The 23,835-nt window shown below is 42.3% G+C and overlaps 1 protein-coding gene across 4 annotated transcripts in view; it reads left to right on the top strand.

The window, feature by feature from the left end:
• GSK3B (glycogen synthase kinase 3 beta) overlaps positions 1 to 23,835 on the top strand; it is a 120,310-nt gene that overhangs the window by 79,343 nt on the left and 17,132 nt on the right. For 3 of the 4 annotated variants that reach the window (XM_015874814.2, XM_015874831.2, XM_015874841.1), the window contains 3 exons: positions 4,064 to 4,161; positions 14,095 to 14,190; positions 22,176 to 22,214. In XM_015874814.2, coding sequence (XP_015730300.1) covers positions 4,064 to 4,161; positions 14,095 to 14,190; positions 22,176 to 22,214 — 233 coding nt within the window. The remainder of the gene's footprint in view (positions 1 to 4,063; positions 4,162 to 14,094; positions 14,191 to 22,175; positions 22,215 to 23,835) is intronic. The other variant, XM_015874838.2, reaches the window with a different exon arrangement.

Raw genomic sequence — 23,835 nt, forward strand, 5'->3', positions numbered from 1 at the left:
TGGCTTCTGCTGAGCTGTCCAAAAATAAGTGTCACAAAGTTATTCATTCACTTTCCTAGCAAGTGCTAGAACTGAGGACATGAGAAGTTCATCTCCTTCAGAGCAGAATTTCCCCCAGAGGTACATGCAGCAAGGCTGTCTCCAGATTTATTGGGAAAGAACCATCATGAGATGTGTCCCAAACCTGCTGCACAGCAGTGGAAAAGATTTGCCTCTATCTAAGGTTGTCACTCCCATTGCTGAATATAAGCATGGACGTTAAAAGTACTGCCCAGTTCTGTCACCTGTGATTGCTGTTTCATCTCTTCACTACAGAGGAAGAGATGCCCATGTTGATGACTTCCTAAGCACTTCAGGTTTTATTCTTACTCTACCTCACGTAGGCTGTGAATCTGTGCTGAGCAGATGTGCAAGACTTGCATTTGACATAGCAACACATGCCCGTTATCCCAGATTTTGTTCTCATTCTGACATTCTAAAAAGCATTCCTAAAAAACTAGCAGTGAAAAGCATTTTATGCTCTGGCATTTGGCAACCAGAAGCTGCTGATTTTACAACCTCCTAGGGCTACTGTTCCGACCCTGTTTTTTCCCTGCTGGTTTATACAGATGATTGGCTTCCAGAGAAACAGTTTTGAGATGGAGCAAATCCATCAAGTCAAATCAGAGTATGCTGGGGCAGAGCTTACTATAGGAGACAAAAGGTGTAGGGGAGTGGTTGTGACCTATAGAGTTTAAGATGGAGGAAAATTCTTAGTTTCCATTGAATTGATAAGAGCGGGCAAATATTCCTTTTTTTCTTCATGACCTCTAAATAACAAGTCAGGGAAGATGGTGTATAGCTCTGGGAACACTGCTGTGATGATGAGAGCCAGAGGCAAAATCTCACGGTTTCTTCTTGAATTTATGTTACTCAGCAGAGTTCTATAAACACCTAAGGAAAATTATTTTGTTGCCATCCCTACTTCAAGCTGCTAAAGTTGGCTGCTGATCTCTGGCCTTAAATGAGAATACTTAGAAGATTTTTTCATTTCCTTGAAGTGGGAACGTTGCCCAGGTCCAAACTTGGAAGAGAGTGAAGTGATGCTCCTGGAAAAAGGGTTGTGCATTTCAGTGTGTCTGTTGTACACAGTGATTAATTTATAGTGTTAGCAAATAAAACTGAGGAAAATGCAATAGGTTTGTAAGGAGGTATTAAATCACTTGATCTTAGAGACTTTGTTGCACAAGGAGCAACAGATCTATTTCCACTGGTTTTGCTGTGTCTTGTTGGATTCCCCTGTCATGAATACCATAAGCATTCCTCAGACTTCCCTGGCTGCTCCCTTTTGACCTGCATCCTTTTTATTCTATTCCCTCTGCAGTGCCCTCAGCTTCTTCCTGCATGCTGCTGTCAGCTGCTTGCACATCCTCTGGCTTGTCTGCAGCTGCAATGCGTTCCTGGGCCAAGCAAGTCCTGCAGGGCTGAGCTTCTTCCCGCAGCAGCAGTGCTGCTCCTTGCTGTCCTCTCTTGTTTTCCCCAAGCTGAAATGGCCTTGATACTTCAACCTTTAAGACTTGTCAGAAATTGGCTGGTGGAGTGGGGAGACATTTAGGGAGACTGGAGAGGGATAAAAGCACCAAGGCAGTGTCATGGAGAAGCCAGACCAGAAGGTTAATTAAGACAATTTTATGGAAGCCACAGTCTAATTCAAAAAAATCATGCTGATGTAGTTTCCAGATCTTAAAAGGAACTGAGTTCAGAATGCAAAATTACGCAAAACAAAGCTGGCATTTAAATATGTTCCATCTTTTCCTTTTAATATATTGTTCTTTTTCAGTCCAAAGTAAGTCTCAAAATAGTCAATAATGATTATAGCTTTGGGGTACCACTTGCTTTTGTATGTTCAGTGGAAAAATCTTCACTTTCTCAACACCCCTTGCAGTGCCTTTAAATAGACTTTTGGGTTTCAGCACTAGGCTTATTAATTAATTTCTTTACTACTTCTGAAGAAATCTGCTGACTTTTGGCGTGTAAGTCTCTAAATGTAGCTACCTATTTGGAAGGCTCTTGGTACGTATGGTTGACATAAGTCATACATTCTTTTTATCATTTGCTTGTACATATCAGTCTGATGGCCATAGCTATCAGTTAGCAGTCATTCAGAAGTCAAGGCTGTGTGTTGTTCTTTTCCTGTCGCCTTCCTCACTTTCCAGTAGAGATCTTGGCACCTTGGTGGCTTTCTACTAAATATGCTAAAAATTAAATATGTCTGATTTTCCTTATTTTATCATCTTTATTAACGATTTAGATGGGAGAACTGAGTGCATTCACAGTAAGATTGCAGATGACATCAAGTTGGGGAGAAATGTCAATCTGCCTCATGGTAGTAAGGCCCTTAAAAGGGACCTGGACAGTCTGGACAGCTGGGCTGAGGCCAACAGGGTGAAGTTCAAGAAGACCAAATCTCAGGTCCTGCACTTTGTTCACAACAATGCCATGCAATGCTGTAACCTTGGGGCAGAGTGGCTGGAAAGCTCAGTGGATGAAAAGTATCTGGAGGGTGTTGGTTGATGGTCAGCTGAACATGAGCCAGCATTTTGGCCAGGTGACTGAGAAGGCCAAGGACATCCTGGCTTGTATCAGAAATTGTGGGGCCAACAGGGGCAGGAGGTGATTGCCCTCCTCCTGTATTCAGCTCTGATGAGGCTGCACCGTGGGTACTGCATTCAGTTTTGGGCCTTGCACTATAAGAAAGACATTGAGGCCCTGAAGCATATCTAGGAATGGGCAGCAAAGCTGTGGAAAGTCTGGGACACAAATCTTATGAGGAATGGCTGAGGGTGTGGGAGTCATTTAGTCTGGGGAGGAGACTCAAGGGAGACCGTATCACTCTGCAGTGCCCTGAAAGTGGGGTAAGGTGGGAATTGGCCTTTTCTTCCAGGAAACTAATGATAGGACAAGAGAGAGTGGCCTCAAGTTTCATCAGGAAAGGTTCAGATGGGATACTGGAAAGATTTCTTCTCATAAAGTAAAGAAGGAGGCGTTAGAACAGGTTGCCCAGGGAAGCAGTGGAGTCACTGTCTCTGGCGGTGTTTAAGCAAAGGGTGGATGTACTACTTAAGGACATGATTTATTGGACATTGGTGGTGGTGGGTGGCTGGCTGGACTAGATGATCTTAGAGGTCTTTTCCAACTTCTGAGAGAGAGAAGGGGAAAATACTTTTACATTAACCCTCTCTCTTTAATATAGCATGGAAAGGGTTGTTCTAACTTCCATATGATTGCATTACCAACCTTGAATTCCTGAATGCATTCTGAAGTTACTGTTTTAGCGCTGGACTGCCTTATTTGCATATAAGATGTCTCTATAATAAATGAAGATTGTTTTCACATAAAGGAATAGCTGCTTGTAGCTGTGGTTTTTGGTATATGAATGAAAATGAATCTACAGATGTTGTTGACCTATGCCCTGCAGTGCTGTTGTCAGTGAAGTTTGCAAATGGAAATGGGAGGAAGATTAGATCTTGATGGGGATGAGAGGCCGTCTCCTAGGTCCCATAATGATTAGATTCTGCAGAATACTAGTAATATTTGCAGTATTGGCTTATCTTTTAATGTATACAGGCTTTTAATACATGGGATGAAAAAAAATGAGTCTCTTCAACATTCAGGTGCAGCAAAACCATCAGCTGTTGTGATGATACCCATACATAGCTCAAGATGAACGTGATTAAAGAGCAACATAAGGCTGGGAAGTTCTTAATTTTCATATGGCAAATATTCAGTTCCTCTTTCTATGTGGTTAGGTTTTAATGTCAATATATTATGATGTTAACATTATTTTCCAGCTCCCATTGTCTCACAGTTTGACATCTCAAATACCTACCCCCTATTGTTGTATGCCACACATCTTTTTTTTCCTAGATGTACATTTAGGAGAGGAATATTTTTTATTTTTTGTTATGTTGTAGTATGAAATGTGGCAAGTAATAAAGTAAAATTGCTTATGTATTGGTTCACTTACATTAAAAAATAGCTTTTCCTTATACCTTTCTTGCATTCTGCTTTTTTCCCCTTTTAGATGTGTGGTCAGCGGGCTGTGTATTGGCTGAGCTGTTACTAGGACAACCAATCTTCCCAGGTGACAGTGGTGTGGATCAGTTGGTGGAAATAATCAAGGTATGGAATTTTAAGTGTTTTTCCAACTCCATGGGAATCAGAATGAAAATGATCATTGTTACAAGCTTGGCAACTTACATACCGATACCACTGTACATGTTTTACATGTGCCTGTAAACTGTGATTGAAAAAATTTCTCATGCGTTTCTGAGAACTTGATAGTCTTTATTTGCCCATCTTGAAGTCAGGCATGATGGCTGTATCATTTAATTATATAGTTCTTCTTCCTCTTTGCTGTTTGCACTTTCACTGTGGTTGGAAGTGGTGCTTACATAGTGAGCCAATATTTATTAATATGTGATTCTCATTCTTTAAGAATCTAGCTCTTTGTTGCATGCAATTAGTAATTAGCTTTGAAAACAGTATTGTTGAATGTCTTTGTGCCAGATTCTTCACGTATGTAGCCTTCTTTTCTTCCTCCTTCCTACCAGCTCTTTGAGATGAGAGGTGAAAATGAGTGCTCCTTTTTGCAGACGGAAGAGCAAGACCTAATTAAACATAGAGCAAAAATATCTTTCACCTGAAAAGTCTTGTTTTTGAAGTGAGAAAGACCTAACATTTCTAAATGCATGATGTTTACATATTGCTTGTGCTCATACACATCTTGATTGATTTAATTTGGTAAACTGTGAATATTCTTTGATTCTCAAATTAGAAGCATGGAACAATAATTCATAGCTTGCAGAGTTGGGACCTGGTTTCCCAGCATCTGTCCAGTTCAGATTTGCTGCCTTTGAAATTATCCTTTCCTTCGTTCAGTTCCCTCCATGTTCAGCTTCTGTGTTGAAAGAGGCAAGGTTTCCAAAGAGTATATAATTCCTCTAGATGCTTCTGTACTCCTAGTAAGATGACAACCTTACCAAGGAGAAGTTGTGTACACATGCCTTTTTTCATGTGTTATTGCTGTCTTTATACCTATCCTATCACAGTGTCTGACACCAGCCAGTACCAAGCTGTCACCCTTCTGTATGGGGAACGTGAGCTAGTGAGGCTCAGAGTTTCTGTGGCTGGCTGTACGGTCTCACTCATGTGTGCTCTGACCTTTCTTGGCTCTCACTGTGTCTCCTCCAGCCTTTGGCCATGTAAACTTTGCTTCTGCTACAGTGGTTTTGTGTCTGTCCTGCTGGAAGTCCTCCAGTTAGCTCCTTTCCTCCAGAGGTCTTTTGCACCTCCTTCTCCTATGACTTCCTTGCTTTTTTAAGTGTTTCTTCCTTGTGTATCTCAAGCTCAGCAGGTTCACATAGGGTCCGTGTACATAGGAAACACCAGTGGAAAACTAGAACTGCTGTCCTAAGTAGAGCTGATGATGCCATGAGTGAGAATTTTCTCCTTATGAGAAGCATCTTGGAGCAGTATAGTTCTTCCCATTGCATCTCTTTTGTGAGATGTAAAAGTCTGTAAACAAATCAGGTTGCTAAAGTTCCTGTGCGATTTGTGCAATAAACTGTGCTACTTGCCTTCAGATACTTGCAGAAAAAACCCTGTTTCGATTCTTGATTAATAGGTGCAATCCCAAGAAACTACATCTAAACAAGTTTCTGCAAAAACTACTTTTTATACCATGATGAAAGCCCTCTAAAGTCCTTCCATGATTCAGTTAGAAAACTGAGAGAAGCCTTATCAGCAAAACCATAGTGCTCTTCAATTGCTTCGACTTAGACAATGTGAAAGTAAAATAATAAAGGCAATAGATGTCCCTTCATTATGGAGGTGCTTGCCAAGCAGAGAGTTGTTTTGTTCAAAGTTTTTTAGAAGCTGCTTTCATTACTTAGGCACTTTCAGTTCTGCAGTTCTGGGAGTAAACAACTACAAACTGATAGTTCTGTAGCATATATGTGCTCTGATTGTGATAATTTGGTTTCGTTTACGCTTGTCTGATTGTGTATTGAAGCAGAGGGAATAATAAAATTGTTGATGGCCTGCATACCGCCACCTACAGCTTTTTTTAAATGCCACTACCACGATTTATGATAATTCTTATTGACCAGTTCACAGAACCATAAAATACCCAGAGTTGGAAGGGACCCTCAAAGACGATTAAGTCCAATTTAAAACTGAATATATAGTGCTGGCACATTCATGTCTAACAACAGCCAAAGGATTGTTCCGTATGAAGGCTTGAAAATCAGTAAGTTACAGCTCAGCGTGATGATTTTCACCTCTGCAGAAACAGACTTCTGAATAATTTCTTTGAATGAAGAAGTAGTAATTCTGAATGATCATCCAAACCTGTGTTTGTTTGGGTTTTTTTTTCATCTGCACACAAAAATTAAGTAAAACAGCTTAAATGTAGGAATAGCTCCATTTTATAGTAAGCCTAGTCTCTTCATTTAAAAAGCTACAGTACTGAGAAGGTTTTAGCAAAGTCTGAAAGAACAAACACTTGGAGTCTTAGGGTAGTAGTTATTAAAATGTGTTCACTAAATCCTTAAAATACAATGGAAAATGTGAACTTGAGTTGGGTAGGTGCCACGAATAATTTTCTGCCCATATACTTGTTACAGAGACAACATAGATTTTCAAGGCAACAATGGAAGGGAAAATTAATGTAAACTGCAGAACTGTACTGTTTTTCAGTACTTCTGCGTATGACATGTTGTGTTGTGCATTTTGTATTAGCTATATATGTTCATAAAAGCATTGGCAAAAGGCTGACGTGAGAATACAGAGGGAATTGCGGTTGAGTATAGTGCAGCCACCAATGTGTGAGACATCAGGTTATTTAAGACTTTGTTTAGAACGGGATTCATTTAATATTGTTTTTTTTGTATGTAGTTGGCATCCACCTCTTCCATTTGCAGCCCTGAAGTATTACTACTTCAAACTTTTATTGGAACATGGACTTATCTTAATGCCAGCTGGCTATAAAAGAAGAAGAGCATATGGGATCTAGTAACTGTAGGGAGTCTCTCATGAGACCCCATGTTGAACACTGCACCCAGATGCTCCAAAATGAGAAGGGAGTGAACCTATCTGAGCATGTTCAGAGGAGGCCTCGAGGATTCTCAGAGGGCTGGAGCACCTCTCTTGTGAAGGCAGGCAGAGGGAGCTGGGCTTGTTCAGCCTGGAGAAGGCTGTGAGGAGGATTATTGAGGCCTTTTAGTACCAAAGGGGGCCTAGCAAGGAAGCCGGGGAGGAATGCTTTATCAGGGAGCAGGGTGATAGGCAAGGCAAATGGTTTTAATTGGAAAGAGGGTAAGTTTGTATTAGCCACTAGGAAGAAATTCCTTACAAAGAGATCATTGAGGCACTGGCACAGGCTGCCTATGGAAGCTGTGAGTGCCCCATCATCTGAGGTCTTCAAGGCCAGGTTGGATGGGGCCCTGGGCAGCCTGATCAGGTGGGTGGCAATCCTGCCCATGGCAGGGAGTTGCAACTGGCTGGGCTTTAAGGTCCTGTTCCAACCCAAGCCATCCTGTGATTCTAGAATAAACAGCCATGAACTTTATAGAAGGTTGCAAGTTGGGACCATTGGCTTGATGATATACTGTGACTATTTTGAGACCTGACATCTCAGAGAAACCCTTGAAATGTGTGTCTGAAATTTGAAGAAAATTAAGTATGTGAAACTTCCCAAAAGAGCTAGAATTAAAATATATATATTATATGTACCCACACATTTGGGAATGCATCTGACTTTGATCACTTCAGATTTATTTGATTCTCCCATGCAAGAGGTCAACTGAGAAATGTTCCTGCTGGTTCCTTTCAATTCAGGATGACTAAAAGCCATGGTCAAACTCATAGAGCTCTTTGGGCCAAGGTAAATTTTTTCTGTTGCTTACTCAACTGTGGATATTCAGAGCGTATTTCACAGTGCAGCAGTTGGATGCTGCATGTGCATACAAAGTTTTTTTGCATTACACTGAAGAATGACCTTGAAATGCCACACTGTTCAGTGAGTTCTCCTTTCTCATGTGTTGTGTGGTGATGTCCTTTTCAGTGATGGTGGCCATTAAGACAGACTTTGTGATACATCAATCCAGCATGGCCTGTTATTTCTGCAGGTTGCATTTTCCGCGTCTTCAGTTCCTTGCTACACTAGAAACATCTTTGTCTTTGATCAGTCTTTGAGTCTCTCCCATCAGTATTCACATACTTCCATTTCATCCAATTGCATAATGTCTTCTCCAGCCACTTCTGCTTTTAGTTTCTCAAGACCTATTGTCGATTTACCAGCAGCTCCAAAAAACTGCCTTCGTAAATCACAGCATCACATTCATATAAATCAAAAGACAAGACCCTCACACAGAATCACAGAATGACCCGGGTTGGAAGGGACCTCAAGGATCATGTAGTTCCAACCCCCCTGCCTATCAGGGCCATCAAACATACACCTTTACTAGATCAGGTTGCCCAGGGCCCAGTCCAACCTGGCCTTGAACACCTCCAAGGACGGGGCATCCACAACCTCCCTGGGCAGCCTGTTCCAGGGCCTAACCACTCTCCTAGTAAAGAACTTTCCCCTCATTTTTAGCTACTTTTTCTCTTGTTTGTATTTCTTCAGTCCTTCTGTAGCAGTACTTCCTTCTTTCCTTCTTTCTTTTGTATTTCTTTCTAGATGTTCTCAGTCTGGCTAGGAGAAGAGATCTCTTCAACAGCTTACCTTTGAGAAAAATGATGCTCAGTATGGCAAAATGCTGCCTTGGAGCTGAAAAAAAAATCTAAAAAAATAAATATCTAATTACATTCTTCTTGAATTCTTACATTGTTTCTGGAGAGAAATTATATATATGATGTGCTTTTTCCAAGGTTTTATCTTGGATGGTGACTTGTCATTATTTTTAGTTCTTGCGGACTATTCCAAATGTTAGGTTATCCTGTTGCTGGAAATATCTTGAGTAAGTAACCGGATACATTAATTTTAATTTTGAGTGACGGCCTCTTCAGAAATGTGCTAGTTCCTGATGCAGGCACAGCGGCACTGCAGGCACAGCAGTGGTCATGGTAGAGAAATGACATCTGAATGAGTACTACACCTGAGAGAGCAGTGGTATGGGTCCCTTCGCCATGGGAAAGGTGAAACTGCTCCTGTCAGCAGCCCAGGAGGGTTGCAGTTTTCACCTGACTACAATCCATTATACAAGCAGGATGTTGCTGAATACAGCTCAGAGAAGAGTTCTCAGCCTGCAAGAGGGAAGTTTTAGAGGGCGCAGTCAGTGTAGGCTCCTGTGTGACTCCCTCTCCTCGTGCTCACAGCTAGGAATGTAATCGTGGTGCCTGCAGGATGACTGAGATGTAAATCCTGCTTCTCCCACAGCCTGGGAAAAACTGGCTGAAGTGTTTCTCCAGGCTGACCCATCTTCAACCGCAGCTCCCACGGAGAGGTTACCCAGCAATTCCCCATGCAAAAAGGACATTTCTGAAGCATTATCGTTTTCTTTCTAAGATACGCGCTTAAGTGCATATTTATCTTTGGAGGGATCTTATTTAGCTTCTTCCCACTACTCTGCTTAAAGCAGGAAAAGAATCTTTGTCAAAGGAATGAAACGGCAGTACTCACATGAGCAGACCCGGCATGCTGGGAGGACAGCATCTGCCAATCTGCTTTTCATTGACTTGACCATAAATATGGAGCATGACATGCAGTGACCAACTTCTGACAGCCGTAAGAACCAGCTAGGAGTTTTTTTGGTGTGTTTTTTCTTGGTTCCTTCCGGATTGTGCGCTGAAGATAAAGCATGAAATCATCTTCCCACAGTTCTCTGGGTTGGGAGTGAGGCAAAGGGAAAAAAAAAACGTATTAAAACCCAAACTTTATAGTATCGAGAATCCTATCTGTGCGTAACTTTTTGATCTGTGACAGTTTTACTGAACTGAACACTAAGTATAGACTGCAATTACAATATATGGCTCACACTCAAATGTCAGAGTGCTATTTTGGGCTCGGTTTTTGCAGTAAAATAAATTCATTCGCAGCAGTTAATGGGGAGAGTGGAGCTGTCTTTTCCGGGAGAATAGACGAGCAGAGAGAAGACAGCTTGTTATCAACTGTGGTCCTGCATGAGGGAGTGCTTCCCAGGGACCCATCATTGATTGTACATAACACCTGTGTGTCCCTGCTGCAGGATATCATCCAAGTCCTTCCCTTCTGTCCACAAGGCAAGTCCTCTGGCATTTCACCTCCAACACACACCACAACTTGCCTGTTCACGTACCTCATGTTATTTCTTGCTTCCAGTGCTTGCTGGCAGGCAGTATAAAAAGATGATGAATAATTATTCATGTCAGTGGTGACAATGGATTTCTTCCTATTCCTGTTGTGTAGCTGTTCTTGAGGTTTTTAAGTAGAAGAAATCTCTATATTTAGTTGGCTTTCGTTTTTGTTTGACAAGACCATGATTTTGAAAGGAAGTGCATATAAAATGTGCAAGTTTTTTACCACAGACCTCTTGAAGCATTAGTTCAAAACCAACCCGTCCTTACTGCTTGAGATACCAGCAGTATGAATTTAAGTAATTAGTTGGCACATCTCTAGCAACTTACAGACGAGGTGCAGACGTGTTTGTAAAAGTAATAATTACACCATCTGGTAAACTATACACACCTGGTACATGTATCTTCCTGAGATAGCATGGTTTTCATGGGGAGGGTACTATACCGCTGTGTGGTTTCTAGAAGACTCTGAACTAAATAACAACCTTCTTCTCTCTCAAGTTCACTTCGATCCTCCCCAGCCAGAGTTTCTGAACTCTGCTTTTAGCTGATTTTGATATTTTAGCAAATAACCAACAGTAAGTAACAAGGGCTGTCAGAAAGGGCCTTTATTCTACTGAGGTTTATGCAAGCCTTGCAGTTTCCACTTCCTCCTGTGTTGAAACAGCATGCTTTTGGTCTCGTAGCCCTGTACAGTTCTGCACTGTAAAGCCAGGTGTGGACAGCAGCTGTCTTCAGTTCTGGAGTATAGATCCTTGTGTGAAAATTAGTTGCAAGTAAATGAAGATCTTCATGCTATTTGTGAATCTGGAGAGCTTCATCTGTTGCAAGTGAACGTCAGGGAAAAACTTTCCAGAAAATCATTGGAAAATCTCCCACATTCAGTTTCTGTCCTGAGAGAATTCAGGTAGCATCTGTTTTATGAACAAACATATTCCGTGGTTACTCTTCTTAGATAGTTGATGTGTTTTTATTCAAGAGACAACATTGGCTTCTGGGGATGAAGAACAAAGGCAATTATCTCTAGCCTGATGTTGTCTTCCCTTGCAAGACCTTTTCTTGTAGGCCCCTTCCATTCAGATGTTTTGTGTTCATTCCTGACACAGTATTTCTTAAAAGCCATGTAACTTCCGCAAAGTTTGGGGAAGCTCATCCATGTATAGAGATACCTGCAAGGAAGATACAGAGAAGACACAGCCAGGTTCTTTTTGGGTCTCCAGTGCCAGAGCAAGAGGCAATGGACACAGACTGGAACACATTAAACTCAAATCCAAACACAAGAAAACAGTTTTTATTACGAAGGTGATTAAGTGTTGGAGGCTGTTTCCTGGAGAGATTGTGGAATCCTAAGAGATTTCAGAAGCTGCCTGCGCATGGTCCTGAGCTCTTGCTGACCTGCTTCAGCAGAGGCTTGGACTATTCGACCTCCAGAAGTCCATGCCAGCTTCAGTGTTCTGTGAAACCTGTCAGCAAGGAACATCTGCTCCGTAGTGTTTTCAGAGTTGGTATAGCAAAAACGGTTGTTTCACAGTGTAATTCTGCCAAAAATGTGCAAAGTAATTTATTCTTCTCCTTTGCATTCCACCAGAAATAGCAGTCATATGAATGACTTCTCTTTTTAAAAGAGAAAATGTTTGCCCAGCTTTTGTGATAGCATAAGTGATTGCTGCTACTCAACAAGGTTACTCAAAGGTATTGCTCATGTACCTAAAACTCTGCGTAAGTCAGTAAGTCATGGTTTTACAATGGTGCGGCAGAGTGCCCTGGAGGGTAGGTTGGGGTTATTTCCATCCCTTGCTACAGGACCTCTTCCAGGCATTGCAAGTACCGGAACATTTTTATAGCTTATCACGTCATTCATCCTACTTTTTTTTCCCCCCCTGGATTGTGATTTGAATATGGCAATCTTAAAAGCAACCGTTTTTCTTCCTGTGTACTTTCCTCCTCTTTTTTTTGCCTTAATCTACCTACTCGCAGTACAAAGTGAAAGCATATAGACACCAGTGGCATGGCTCTGCAATCTAGAGAAGAAAGTAAATACACTGAGTGATTAATGTACGACACACATCCTTCTGTATGGGTCAGTTTATGTGTCTGAGGCTATATAACCAAAAGGTGTGGTTTACCCTTCTTCGTCTAGTATTATCTCTCCTCAAAACCTTCTTTTCGAAGCATTCTTGACATCTTAGGCGTTGTTGATTAAATGCTTCACTATCCTTGTCACCAAAGCTTCAGCTCAGGAGTTGCTCTCTCACATCATTTGTAGTTAGGTCCATGGGTTTTGTGAAATGCGTGGCTGGGTGTTGTCCATGGATCCTCTTCTATCTTTGCCTATCTGATCTGAAATCTCTCCCATCCTATGAGCATTATTTAGGTAAAGATACAGGCACTGTGAAGATTCTCATTCTGTGCAGCCTTGGGAACTGAGCCAGATTCCTGAATTTGAGAGATATGAAAAACTTAGTCCTTGCCTCCTCTTAGGAAAGCTATTAAAGATTGTGGGTTTTTTTCTGAGTGGGGGAGGAGGTGAAGGAAGGCAAGCTTGCCTTTAAACAAGCTCTCTCTTTGCGGTGGAGGCCTTAAAATGCAGTGAGCTGTGAGAAATGGTGGGACAGCAATACAAGTTATCCATAATTTGACAGGAAGTTAAATAATCCAGGGAACTTCCAAGTTTTTGCAAATGGTTTTTGTCCTGCATTGAAATTGAAATACTTTTAATTTAAAGCATTGCTTTATGGTAGATATTCTGCCATATTTTAAATCTCAAAGAGGTAGCAGCCTCCCTCCATAGTAACTGCTGGGGTTTCTTGGTTGAAGTGACACTTGTTCTTGTCCCCTTTGCCTGACTCTTCAGAGTGTGTTTGTGCCATTTCCACTCCTGTAACAGAACAGAAATGTTCACAGGTAGAATATATGATGAAATACTTCTTTTGCACTCTGCCTTAATAGCTAATATCATCACATTTTAGGTTGTTTCCTCATGGAGATAGTGCATAACATCACAGCAGTATGCATGGCAGGAGCAGGGTGGTTGTAAGCTTGTCAGAGGGCTGTTGGTCATGACTTAAAATGCTTGCCTGTGTTATAGCTGATTAAGGATGCTCCAATCAGCAGTACTGTTGTATAGCATGAAAATTACAGCAGACTTTATTCCCCATTGAAATACCATGAAGTTTGAGAAGGATTCTTGGATTTTGTGAAAATGTTTGGAAAGTAATTTAATCTTTGACGCTCGGCTTGGAGCACGAGCTCTGCCACCAAGAGACTACTGAAGCTGGGTCAGGAATGACAGAGATGATTGAGGGACTGAAGCATCTGCCATACGAGGAGAAGTTGTGAGAGCTGAGACTGCTCAGCCTGGAGCAGACAAAGGGATTTTAGCCATGTGCATTAATACGGGCTCTTCTCAGTGGTGTTTTCTTAGACAACAAGAGGCGAGGGGCACAAATTAAAACATGTACAGTTCCATCTGAGCATAGGTTGTGGAGTCTCCATCTGTGGAGATACCCAAAACCCAGCAGAATGCAGTCCTGGGAAGCCTTCCCAATATCTAACGCTGCTTGAACAGTGGATTTGGACCAGATGGCCTCAGGAGGGGAGATCCCTTCCAATTGAAACTGGAAGTTTTGTTGTTTTGTTCTCTATATTCACTTACTGATTATATAGGTTGACTTCAGTTAAGTTTTCTTGCTGTGTAATAGGTTATACTGGGCTCTTCCAGATCCACATGAATGTAAAGCATATGTAAACAATGGCTTTTTTTTTTGTCCTTTTTAGGTTCTGGGAACGCCTACAAGGGAGCAAATTAGAGAAATGAATCCAAACTATACTGAATTTAAATTCCCTCAGATTAAGGCACATCCATGGACTAAGGTAAGTCTATATGATCAGATAATAACAACATATGGGCTGAAACTAAGAAATTCAGGGAGTTAAGTGTTATTGTCTTTGTAGCTTTCAGTCTAAACTAGGTGCCGTTAACTATGCTGGAGACCCAATAGCTCTTAATATAGGTAAGGATAAAGAAGATACTGAAGCAGTGTATTGTATTATATATAGTCTTTTTTTGAGGCTGCCTACAGTGTTTTCTAAAAAAAAACAAAAACGGTGGTGTCTGTGTTTGTAGTGGATTGCAATAGATCTAAATCCTGTCATTCTATAACTTCAGATGTGTGTAAAAGTCACTTAGAAATGAGAAAGTGTTCCATTGATGCGTGTGACACTTCCGTAATGCTGTTACATAATCTGACAGTGAAAGTTGACAGTCATTTTCTTATCTGGTTCTTTCAAAAAATATTGTTGTATTTGTAGTCTGGTAGGTGTGTTGTGTAGCATTTTGGGTTTTTTTCTTTCCTGGAGTTACTTAAGACTGTTTTGCTACCTAGTTTTTAGAAGGAAGTACTACTGCAGTAAATACTGGCAATAATATAACCATGGTCATAGTGAAAACCGCTAGCATGAGAGTAAGTTCATGGCTTCACAGTTAAACTGTCCTCCACGTGTGGAGGAATGGTAGATTTTTTTACTTGAAAAGTGGTAACAGCTGGTCATTTAATTGCCCTCAAGCTTGTGATTTAAGTTAAATATCAAGTTTTAAGCTCTGATGCCTGACAGTTAATATTTTCTTGAGAAGTATCTGACATAGTTGCAGAATGTTGTCATCATACCTTAATGGTTCAGGTTTTCTTCTGCTATATTATTTATGTATGAAAGGATCTTACTCCTAGCTGAGCACATGTCCAGGTCAGACTCTTTAAGACCAGATGCAGTGTGGTGATAGAAACCGTGGGTAAACTAGCTAGAGCTAATCAAGGGTCTTTCTAATAGCTGGTCTAGTATCTAGCAGGTATATGCCAAGCCAGATAATGTTGTTTTTACGATAGATTCTTCAACATTTTGTGCACCACTTCAATTCTCATTTTCCCCAATAATTCCTGGTTTGTATTTCCATATCCTAGTTTCTGTGGATTGGTTAAGTGATTTATAATAGTATGAGAGGTGCTTTGGTCCAGTGATGCTTTTTAGTGTCTTACGTTAACTGGGAACAAAAATAGGGCAAATTAAGTCCCTGGGAGTTGGTCTCTTCCCTTTCAAATTGCACCATGGTAGAAGTCAAGTCACAAGAACAAGACCAACAGCCTTCTAGCACAGAATTATATGGTTGCATCTGAATTTCTTCAGTGAGGGTGCTATGGATACATTTCATCATTCTAAATAGATGTAGGTGAAACCAAGTTAATGTGAAGGAATTGAGAGGAGCTTGCCAGGAGATAGCATTACATTCTGCATTAGGGCACAGTTCTGTTGTGCCCTACGGCTTCTTATTCTGAACTCATTCCACGCATTCTTTGTGGCATCAGTTGGGTGCACAGTAGCATTTAAACCAGTTTGCTGCAGTTGAGTGACCTGATGCTTCATTTATGTACTTCACTTACTACACTAGTGCTAAATTAGTAAAAATGGATTATCCAGCCCTGTTGAAAAGCCCTGTGCAGCCCGTTCCGTGCCCACCGCCCTGTGGTGCAGCCCCTGTCCCTGACCCCCAGCTGCCCCTCCCCTGGCACAGCTCCATGCCGTTCCCTCAGGCCCTGTCGCTGTCACACAGAGCAGAGCTCAGCGCTGCCCCTCCGCTCCCTGTGAGGAGCTGCAGCCGCCATCAGGCCTTCCTCTGTGCTGAGCACAGCTTGGGACCTCAGTAGCTCCTCACACACTTTACTATCCAGAACCTTCCCCTTCTTTGTAGTCCTCCTTTGGAAGCTCTCTCCCAGTTGTATGTCCTTCTTACATTGTGGCACCCAAAGCCTCAGATTCCTTTCAGCAGTGCTGCTCTCCATCATCTCATCCCCTAGTCGGTACACATATTCAAGATTGCCCCTTCCCAGCTGCAGAATCCAGCTCTTGATGTTGAACTTCATGTGGCTGATCATTGCTTAGCCCTGCCAAGATCTCAATGTAGAGCCTCCCCACCCTCTGGGGAGTCAACAGCTCCTCTTAACTTAGTATCATGTGTTTGAGTCCTGCATCTAGGTCATTTAGGAAAACATTGAAGAGAACTGCTCCTAAAATAGAACTGTGTGGGACCTCACTAGTGACTGGCCAGCGGCCTGATGTGACCCCCACATCCATTGGAGCCTGACCCATGCGACAGTTCTTCCGTAGCCTCATATTGTTGTCCAGCTACATGCTGGACATTTTCTCTGGAAAGATACTGTGAGAAACGGAAAAAAAAAAAAAAAAAAAAAAAAAAAGCTTTGCTGAAATAAATAAATAATATCAGATCACCAAAGAATTAAGGCTGCTGAATACAGAAGTGTCCATCCTCTTGAAGTTTCTGTAGTTTAGAATTGGAAATATTGACTAGGAAAGTACTTCTGAACTATCATTGCAGAAGTGCAGTCTAATCAACAGGAAAAGGGAAAGGGCAAGTAGTTTTTGTTATGCGTGTAACTGGAGTGCTGTAAGTAGTTGCCAGCAGGACTTCAATTTTGAAAGCTTCAACCTCAGTAACACAAACATTTGTCATCTGGGTTAAAGAATTACTGAAGATACTGTATTTGGAAGGCTGTTATTTTTGTGATCTAGTTATAACTAGAGGACTCAGAGTTATTTTTTGTGTGGAAAAGCTTCCAGGCAGCTATTTATCAGGATGTTTAGAGGCAAAAAATGTCACTCCCTCATGTAGGCTCTTTGACACGGGAGCTTTCTCACTGTTGTTTCAAAACGTTTCAGGGAAATTTATCTGGTTTGCAAAAGTATGTTTGGATCACAATTAAAAGGATTCCAATGCTTTTACTCTGTATTACAAATAAATTTCATTTGAAATTCTACGAGGAGGCCTTCTGTTGAACGTACCTGGTGAGGTGCTCTGTTCTCTGCGTATTTCTGGCAAGTTTTGAACAAGCTGGCCCAGTGGGATGTACTATAGCAGAGATGCCTATAGCAGAGAGATTGGAGCTAAATGATCTTAAAGGTCCCTTCCAAACCAAAACAATTCTGTGCTTCTATAGTATCGCTAATACTATGAAGTATTGGGCGTACATTTTAGACTGAGCATTGTGTGCATTGGGTGTGTCTGTGTGTGTAGTCTTTGTATGTGTTTTACCACTCTGCTCACTGGTCCTTGATTGTTGAATTTTGCTGTACTTGTAGCAGGCAGTCCTGACACCTTCCTCTCACCATGGGACTGGGACATAAGCAGTCTGGTCTCTCTCATGACTCTTTTTTTCCACCCTCCCAGATCAGCCTCATCCTGTCCTACTCCTGCTCTCCTGGTTCTTGTCTGGCTTTGAGGCAGATTGTTTTGCTTGTAATACATCCAAGTGACTGCTCATATTGGAGATTCAAGAAAGAATACCAAGCGGTAAAAAGGATAAATAGCTTCTTTTGTCACTCCTAATTATAACTGATGACAAAAGAAAATGGAAATTCTTCTGTCAGAAGTCTTTGTTGGTGAACTTGCATTTGAAATTAAGTGGCAAACTCTTCCGAGTTTTGAGCCTGATCTTTTGTAGATGCACAGAAGTAGAACAGAGGTTAGATATTTCCTTAGGTGCAATTTCACATTTAGCTCAAGTTTGCCATGAAGCGGGGTCTGCCTTTCAGTTCCCTCCTGCATATTCTTGATGCCTTCCTTTTGCATTCTTGTTTATATAGTAGCAAAAACCTTTTGGGGGAGGAAAAAAACCAAACACGTTATTCAAGATTTAGATTAGCTTTCTTACCTGACTACTCATTCAGGTCCAACTGTACATACTGGGACAGGAGAATGGGGCAGACTTGCAGAGCCAGGAGAAGGGCAGGACTGTCTTTTCCAGCATGGTCTCAAGGTGTTTGATTGACTGTTGTGAAACCTTAGTTCTTTTTGAAGAGTACAGTTCTACTTTATACTTGATGTGTAATGAGTTCCCAAGCAAAGAGTGAAAACAGCTCTGCAGGAGGCAAGCTTAAAAGAAAGAAGAGAAAGCCAGTTTTTTCTGCCAATTTCATGTTTTCCAGATTCCTTTGTCGGAGCAAAGGATTTTAGGATAGTGTAAATCTCTTATCTCCATCTAATGCGTGAGAACAGAAGCCAGGTTGTGTAGGTGATAAATTGCCCTGCCTCACAGCCCTATTTGTATGCAGTAAAGAAAGTACTGCGTAATGACAAATAAGTGAGCGCTCTTTAATATTAAGACGTGATTTGCATGAGTGCAATACAGCAATCAGATGCTAAGTTTAACAGGTCTTCTGCAGCGTAGTGTCTGTTCTGCTGTCCTATTGCAACACGTCTGCCGAAGCTGTTCCTTGTGGCTGTCCTGCTGAGGCTGGGATCATTTCCAGAGGCAGATTTTTTTCAAGTTCTGTCTGAGGAGAAGGGGAGCTTGTTCCGCTTGGCTGTGTTGCTCGCCTGTAGAGCTTGCTAGAAGCCAAGCATGTTCTGGTTAATAAAGGCTTCTCGGTGCTGGGTTTGCTGGGACCTCAGTGGAATTAGCCCAATAACAAGTGTGTGGTCTCAGCAAGAAGGAGCACTGCAGACAGGTTTCTGGTTCTGTTCCCACTTCTGTGTCGGCTCATTTGTAAGCCACTTAACCCTTCTGTCATCATTCCTCTGGCTGGGGAAGTGCCATCAGACAGGGATTTTTGACTACTAAGGCGTTAGCTATTTTTGAGAGGCTTTAAGAAAAAACAGGGATTCAGTCAGAGAGGGTGGACTTCTTTTAATCTTCATTTGCATCACGTATGTTCTATGCACTTCAAAAATAGAAAACTGGTGTATTTCAGAAATCCCCTTCCAGAATTCCCAGCCTCTTGGAACAAGGCTGATCCTCAGAGCAGGAGTTCAGCGCTAGCTTTGTGTTGCCTTGTGTTCGGGTGAAGCTCAATCCAGAAGTTGCTGCTTTGCATGCATCTCCTCTTTTTCCTTCTGTGTTTGTGAACATCATGTTTCTCATAAAGCTTATTATGTTTCACTTGCGTGACTGAAATACTCCTTCATGTCGTGAAGCTGTGCTGATGGTACTGTGTGATTGCATTTCAAACAAGTTGACTTGAGGGGTCGTGTCCTACATCTGACAGCTTTGATGGCTTGCAAACAGGAGGAACTTTCCCTGTTTCTTAGTACTGACATTTTGAGAGAGGCTCTATCCCCTCCTCCCCAGCCTAGGGCATGTGCCATCAAAATGCGCTTACGGACCAAGAGGGATGTACGCGGGCTGTCGGCCTGCAGCGGGACTGTGGGTGGTTCTTGGCAATACGCACAGGGCTCCAGAGCTGGCAGGGAAATTTCTAACTGCAGTGTCACCGGCTTGATGCGTTAGCAACAGATGTCATTTTAATAAGCCTCTGCTCTCTTAGGAGCACAGCACACTAGCAGGACTCGCGATCTGCATGCAAAACACACAGCGGGTGATGGCAGGAGCAATGTCTTTTAATACGCACTGGCTGGAAGAGCACCTTGCTGTAACATTGTGGAGCTCGGATGCGTAATTAGACCAAGGCGGCGGAGCTCCATGTTGTGTATGGCAAGTCAATGAGCTGAAAGTCAGACCAGGCATTCTGCTGAAACAATGCTCAGCTCTTGCCTTGTGGGGTTTCATTTGGGGGCTGAATGCTGATGTAAGTGCAGTGAAAGCATCCTACGCTTCCCATCCTTTTCCTTGCAGAGACTGTGGATAGAAAAATAAGAATTGAAATTCAGAAAGGGTGTGAACTCTACTACGCTGGTAGGAAGCATTTCAAATCAGAGACTGTATGTGACTTGCTCTGCTAGCACACAAAGGCTTCCTCTAAATTGATATCATTTGGGGCTGAAAGCCCAGTAGTGCACCTGGGGCATTTAGGCCTGACAGTCATTGTGCAGTATAGGAGACGGTGGTGGTTCCTGAAAAATGGACAGGGAGCTGCCAGAGAGATCACACCAATAGCGGCGTAACGCAGGAAGGAAGTAGGCGATTGCCTGGCCTCACTGCCTGCAGTCATGGGCATTCAAGCATCACCAGCATGCCTGAACACAGAACCGACTTGTGCTGGTCCCTCAGCTTTTTGGTGAGGTATTAATCTATTGGAATCTGATGGAAAACAAACAAAACACAAACGCCAAAAGCTGTGGTTTTGGATGAGTCAGCATTTCCATTTGACATGACCGCGCAGAGATTTTGTAACTCATCCAAAAAGAGCCAGTGATTATTTGGGTCTCAGCCTGAAATTCATTGCTTCGCAGAAACTTAAGAGGTTTTGAGTTATGCAAGTGCAAATTTTCCTTGAAGAATATTGTACTGTAAAGCCTTTTTCTTTCATTTTCTTTTATTTTTGCATTTGTTTATCTCCAAAACAGGTTCATTTTTTAAAATGAAAACTTGAGCCTTCGGTCCCTGCTGTGGACAAAATAGCCTTACCAAAGGTCTTGTTTCATTTTAGAAAAATGAATTGCTGCGCCGGTGGGGTAGTATCTGATCGCTTTCAAAAGTTCCTGTCAGTGTTTTATTTTTGGTTTTGTTTGTGGACTTGCTGTGCATTTTGCCCGGCCGTATTTAGTCTGCATACTAAATGGTAGTCTGCCCAAACACTTTACTTTGTGCACTTAGCTTTTGTTTGTTTTGTTTTGTTTTCCTTCTTTTGGTTTGGTTTTATTTTTTATTTCTTTTTTTTTTTTCCTTTTCTCCTTTTTGTTTCCTTTACAATTTCTTTATTTCTTTTGCTTTCACCCAGATGTACCTTAAACTCAGACAGACTTTGCTCCGAAGGGCCGGATTTTAGTCCGTGCACTAAATTTTAGTCCGCAGACTAAAAAAATAATCCGCGGATTATTTGCTACCTCCATTCCCTCACTGAGAACTACCCAGACCCGAAGCTTTGGCTGCACCCCATGGCTGGGGGGCTCACAGCTAGCAGGGAGCCCTGCCCTCTGTCCCCTGCCTAGCGGTGACCATCCCCAGCTCCACACGAGTGTAGTTCTCAGTGGGTGAATTTGTCAGCCTTCCTGGTGGGGCTTTGTGGGATCAGAAGAGCTGGAAGACGCAGGGTGGGGTGGGGAAGAGTCGCTTTTAGTTTTAGCGTATTAGACCAAAGGAGAGGGGGGAACAAATTGAGGGCAAATTTCTTAATCAGTGGGTGCGACAATATGAGGGGGAAAGACCCGTAGTAGAAAGGAAATTCAGTCCATACCCGCATTCCTGAGGTGGTATCTCCAGTTCCTGAAGAATCCTAAAGAGATCACATCAGCAAACAAACTCCAGTGGTGGGGGAAGTCAATCCAAAATGGAGAATAATCCGCGGCGGCCTGAGGCACCCATAGCTCACACAAATTGAAAGCATCCAAATTGGAAGGACAGAGCCCAGATTTTTATTTTCTTTTCAGCACCAATTACAAATCGTTAGGGGTTTGGCTTTTTTTCAGAAAAAAAAACCCAAAAACAAAATCAAGTTTGCATTGTGTCTCTGGGACAGATTTACAAGTGGGATTCACTTCTGGAGACAAACTAATTCGGACCCATTGTCTGTGGACATTTATACCCAGGACCAAAGACTGAAAATTCTTTGTGATGAGAATTTCGATTACCCTTTTAGTTCGAGTTTTGATTTCGATTTTTTTTATTATTTTATTTTTTTAGTAAATGCACTGGCATTGGAACATAAATTGAATAGAATAATGTTTCTATACTATGCCTCACCATTGCACAATCAATTTATTGGCATACACTATGGTGAAGTTGGACTTGCTGCTATGGAGACTGATGTTAAAAGTTTCTAATTGTATAAACATTTTCTATGTCTCCCACACCATGGATTTCTTATAATATTGGATATATTTTTCCTTGCTGAACTTATTCTCATTTGGATTGACTCCCCCTGTTTGGATTATTTCACTGCATTATCTTTAGGACTCGTCAGGAACAGGACATTTCACCTCAGGAGTACGGGTATGTACTGAAACATTTTTTCAAACTACTAGGCCTAGCCTTGAAAAAAGGAGAGGAATGCTAGAAAGGGGTATTTGAGTTGAGCGAGTATCTCTGAAGCAGCAGACAGGCAAATGTTTTTTTAACACAAGGTAATGAAGAGGAGATAGGCTTAGATGTGCAGCTCTTTTCCATGTTAGCCACTACTTCGTGAGGGGGGGAAGCTGAGTGAGGACTCAACAGTAATTTGGGTTTTCCCATCCCTGGTTCTGGAACAGCGAGGGCGGCCCTTGGGCACTGCCGGCCCAGGATGCCTGGCTGCTCATTCAGGGGCAGGATGAGTTTAGGAAGAGGCTTGTGAGGGTTTCACTGCCAAAATGAAGAGCTTGAGAGTTAGACAGTTGAGAGAACTCCTCTTACAGACAGCAGGTCTGTTGCTCACCCTGCCTGCTGATGTGCTCCAGATAAAAACTCATCGTCTTTTCCTAAAGGAAAAACGAAATATTTTTAAAAATCTGTGTAGTGGCTGATGAATGAGCTGTCCTGAGGGAAAAACACAGCTGAATATGAAGTTTCAAGCTGTGGTAAATCAAGCTTATTAAAACACTAGTAAAGAAGATACAGGAGCGAGCCCTCTCAGTAAATATCAGAAGACTTCGCTTCAGTGGTTTTACCTCAAGACATGCTTATTTGCACTATTTACCACAGGGAAACAAACAGAAGTCACTTTGACTGCATGCATCCCAGGCACAGGAGCTAGCACAGCGTGTGTGGAACTCACACGAGTGCTCTCCAGCACCCTTGGAGGACTTGTGTCCAATTCCCATTCACCAGAGTGCACTCTTTGGCTTACAGCCTACCCAGGGAGTGCCTGTGCAAGTTCCTAACTGCAGGCAGTTAGCATGTCATGCACCAATTTATTTCTTCTAGGTGCTGCATGTTGTTTGTTCGCTTGTGGTGGTGCAAGAGCATTTTGGATTAGCTCAGCTTTTATCAAAACTGCTGGCATTAGAACTTATCACTCACCCCAAGCCCGCTGCCTTTTCTGCAGCCTGTGCATCACCTGTAACACAGAATCATAGAATCCTCAGAGTTGGAAGGGATCTTTAGAAGTCATCTGATCCAGCTCCCCTGCAATGAACAGGGACACCACAGCTAGACCAGGGTGCTCAGAGCCTGATCCATCCCATCCTTGAATGTCTCCAGGGATGGGGCTTCCACCACATCTCTGTGCAAACTGTTCCAGTGCCTCACCACTCTCACTGTAACAGATTTTTCCTTACATCCAACCTAAATCTACTCTCTTTACTTTCCCCTTGCCCTTTGAAAGACCCCACTAAAGAGCCTGTCCCCTGCTTTCTTGTAGCTCCTCATTAGGTACTTAAAGGCCACTACCAGGTCACCTTGGAGCCTTCTCTTCTCCAGGCTGGACAGCCCCAGCTCTAAGCTTATTCTCATAGGGATCATTTTTGTGTCCCTCCTCTAGACACACTCCAGCAGGTCTGTGTATTTCCTGTACTGAGGACTCCATATCTGGTCACAGTACTCCAGATGATGTCTCTCCAGCACAGAGCAGAGAGGGAGAATTGTCTTCCTCACCCTGCTGGCCGTGTTCCCTTTGATGCAGCCCAGTTGGCGTTCA

The sequence above is a fragment of the Coturnix japonica genome, chromosome 1, assembly GCF_001577835.2.
Source record: "Coturnix japonica isolate 7356 chromosome 1, Coturnix japonica 2.1, whole genome shotgun sequence".
NCBI lineage: Eukaryota > Metazoa > Chordata > Aves > Galliformes > Phasianidae > Coturnix > Coturnix japonica.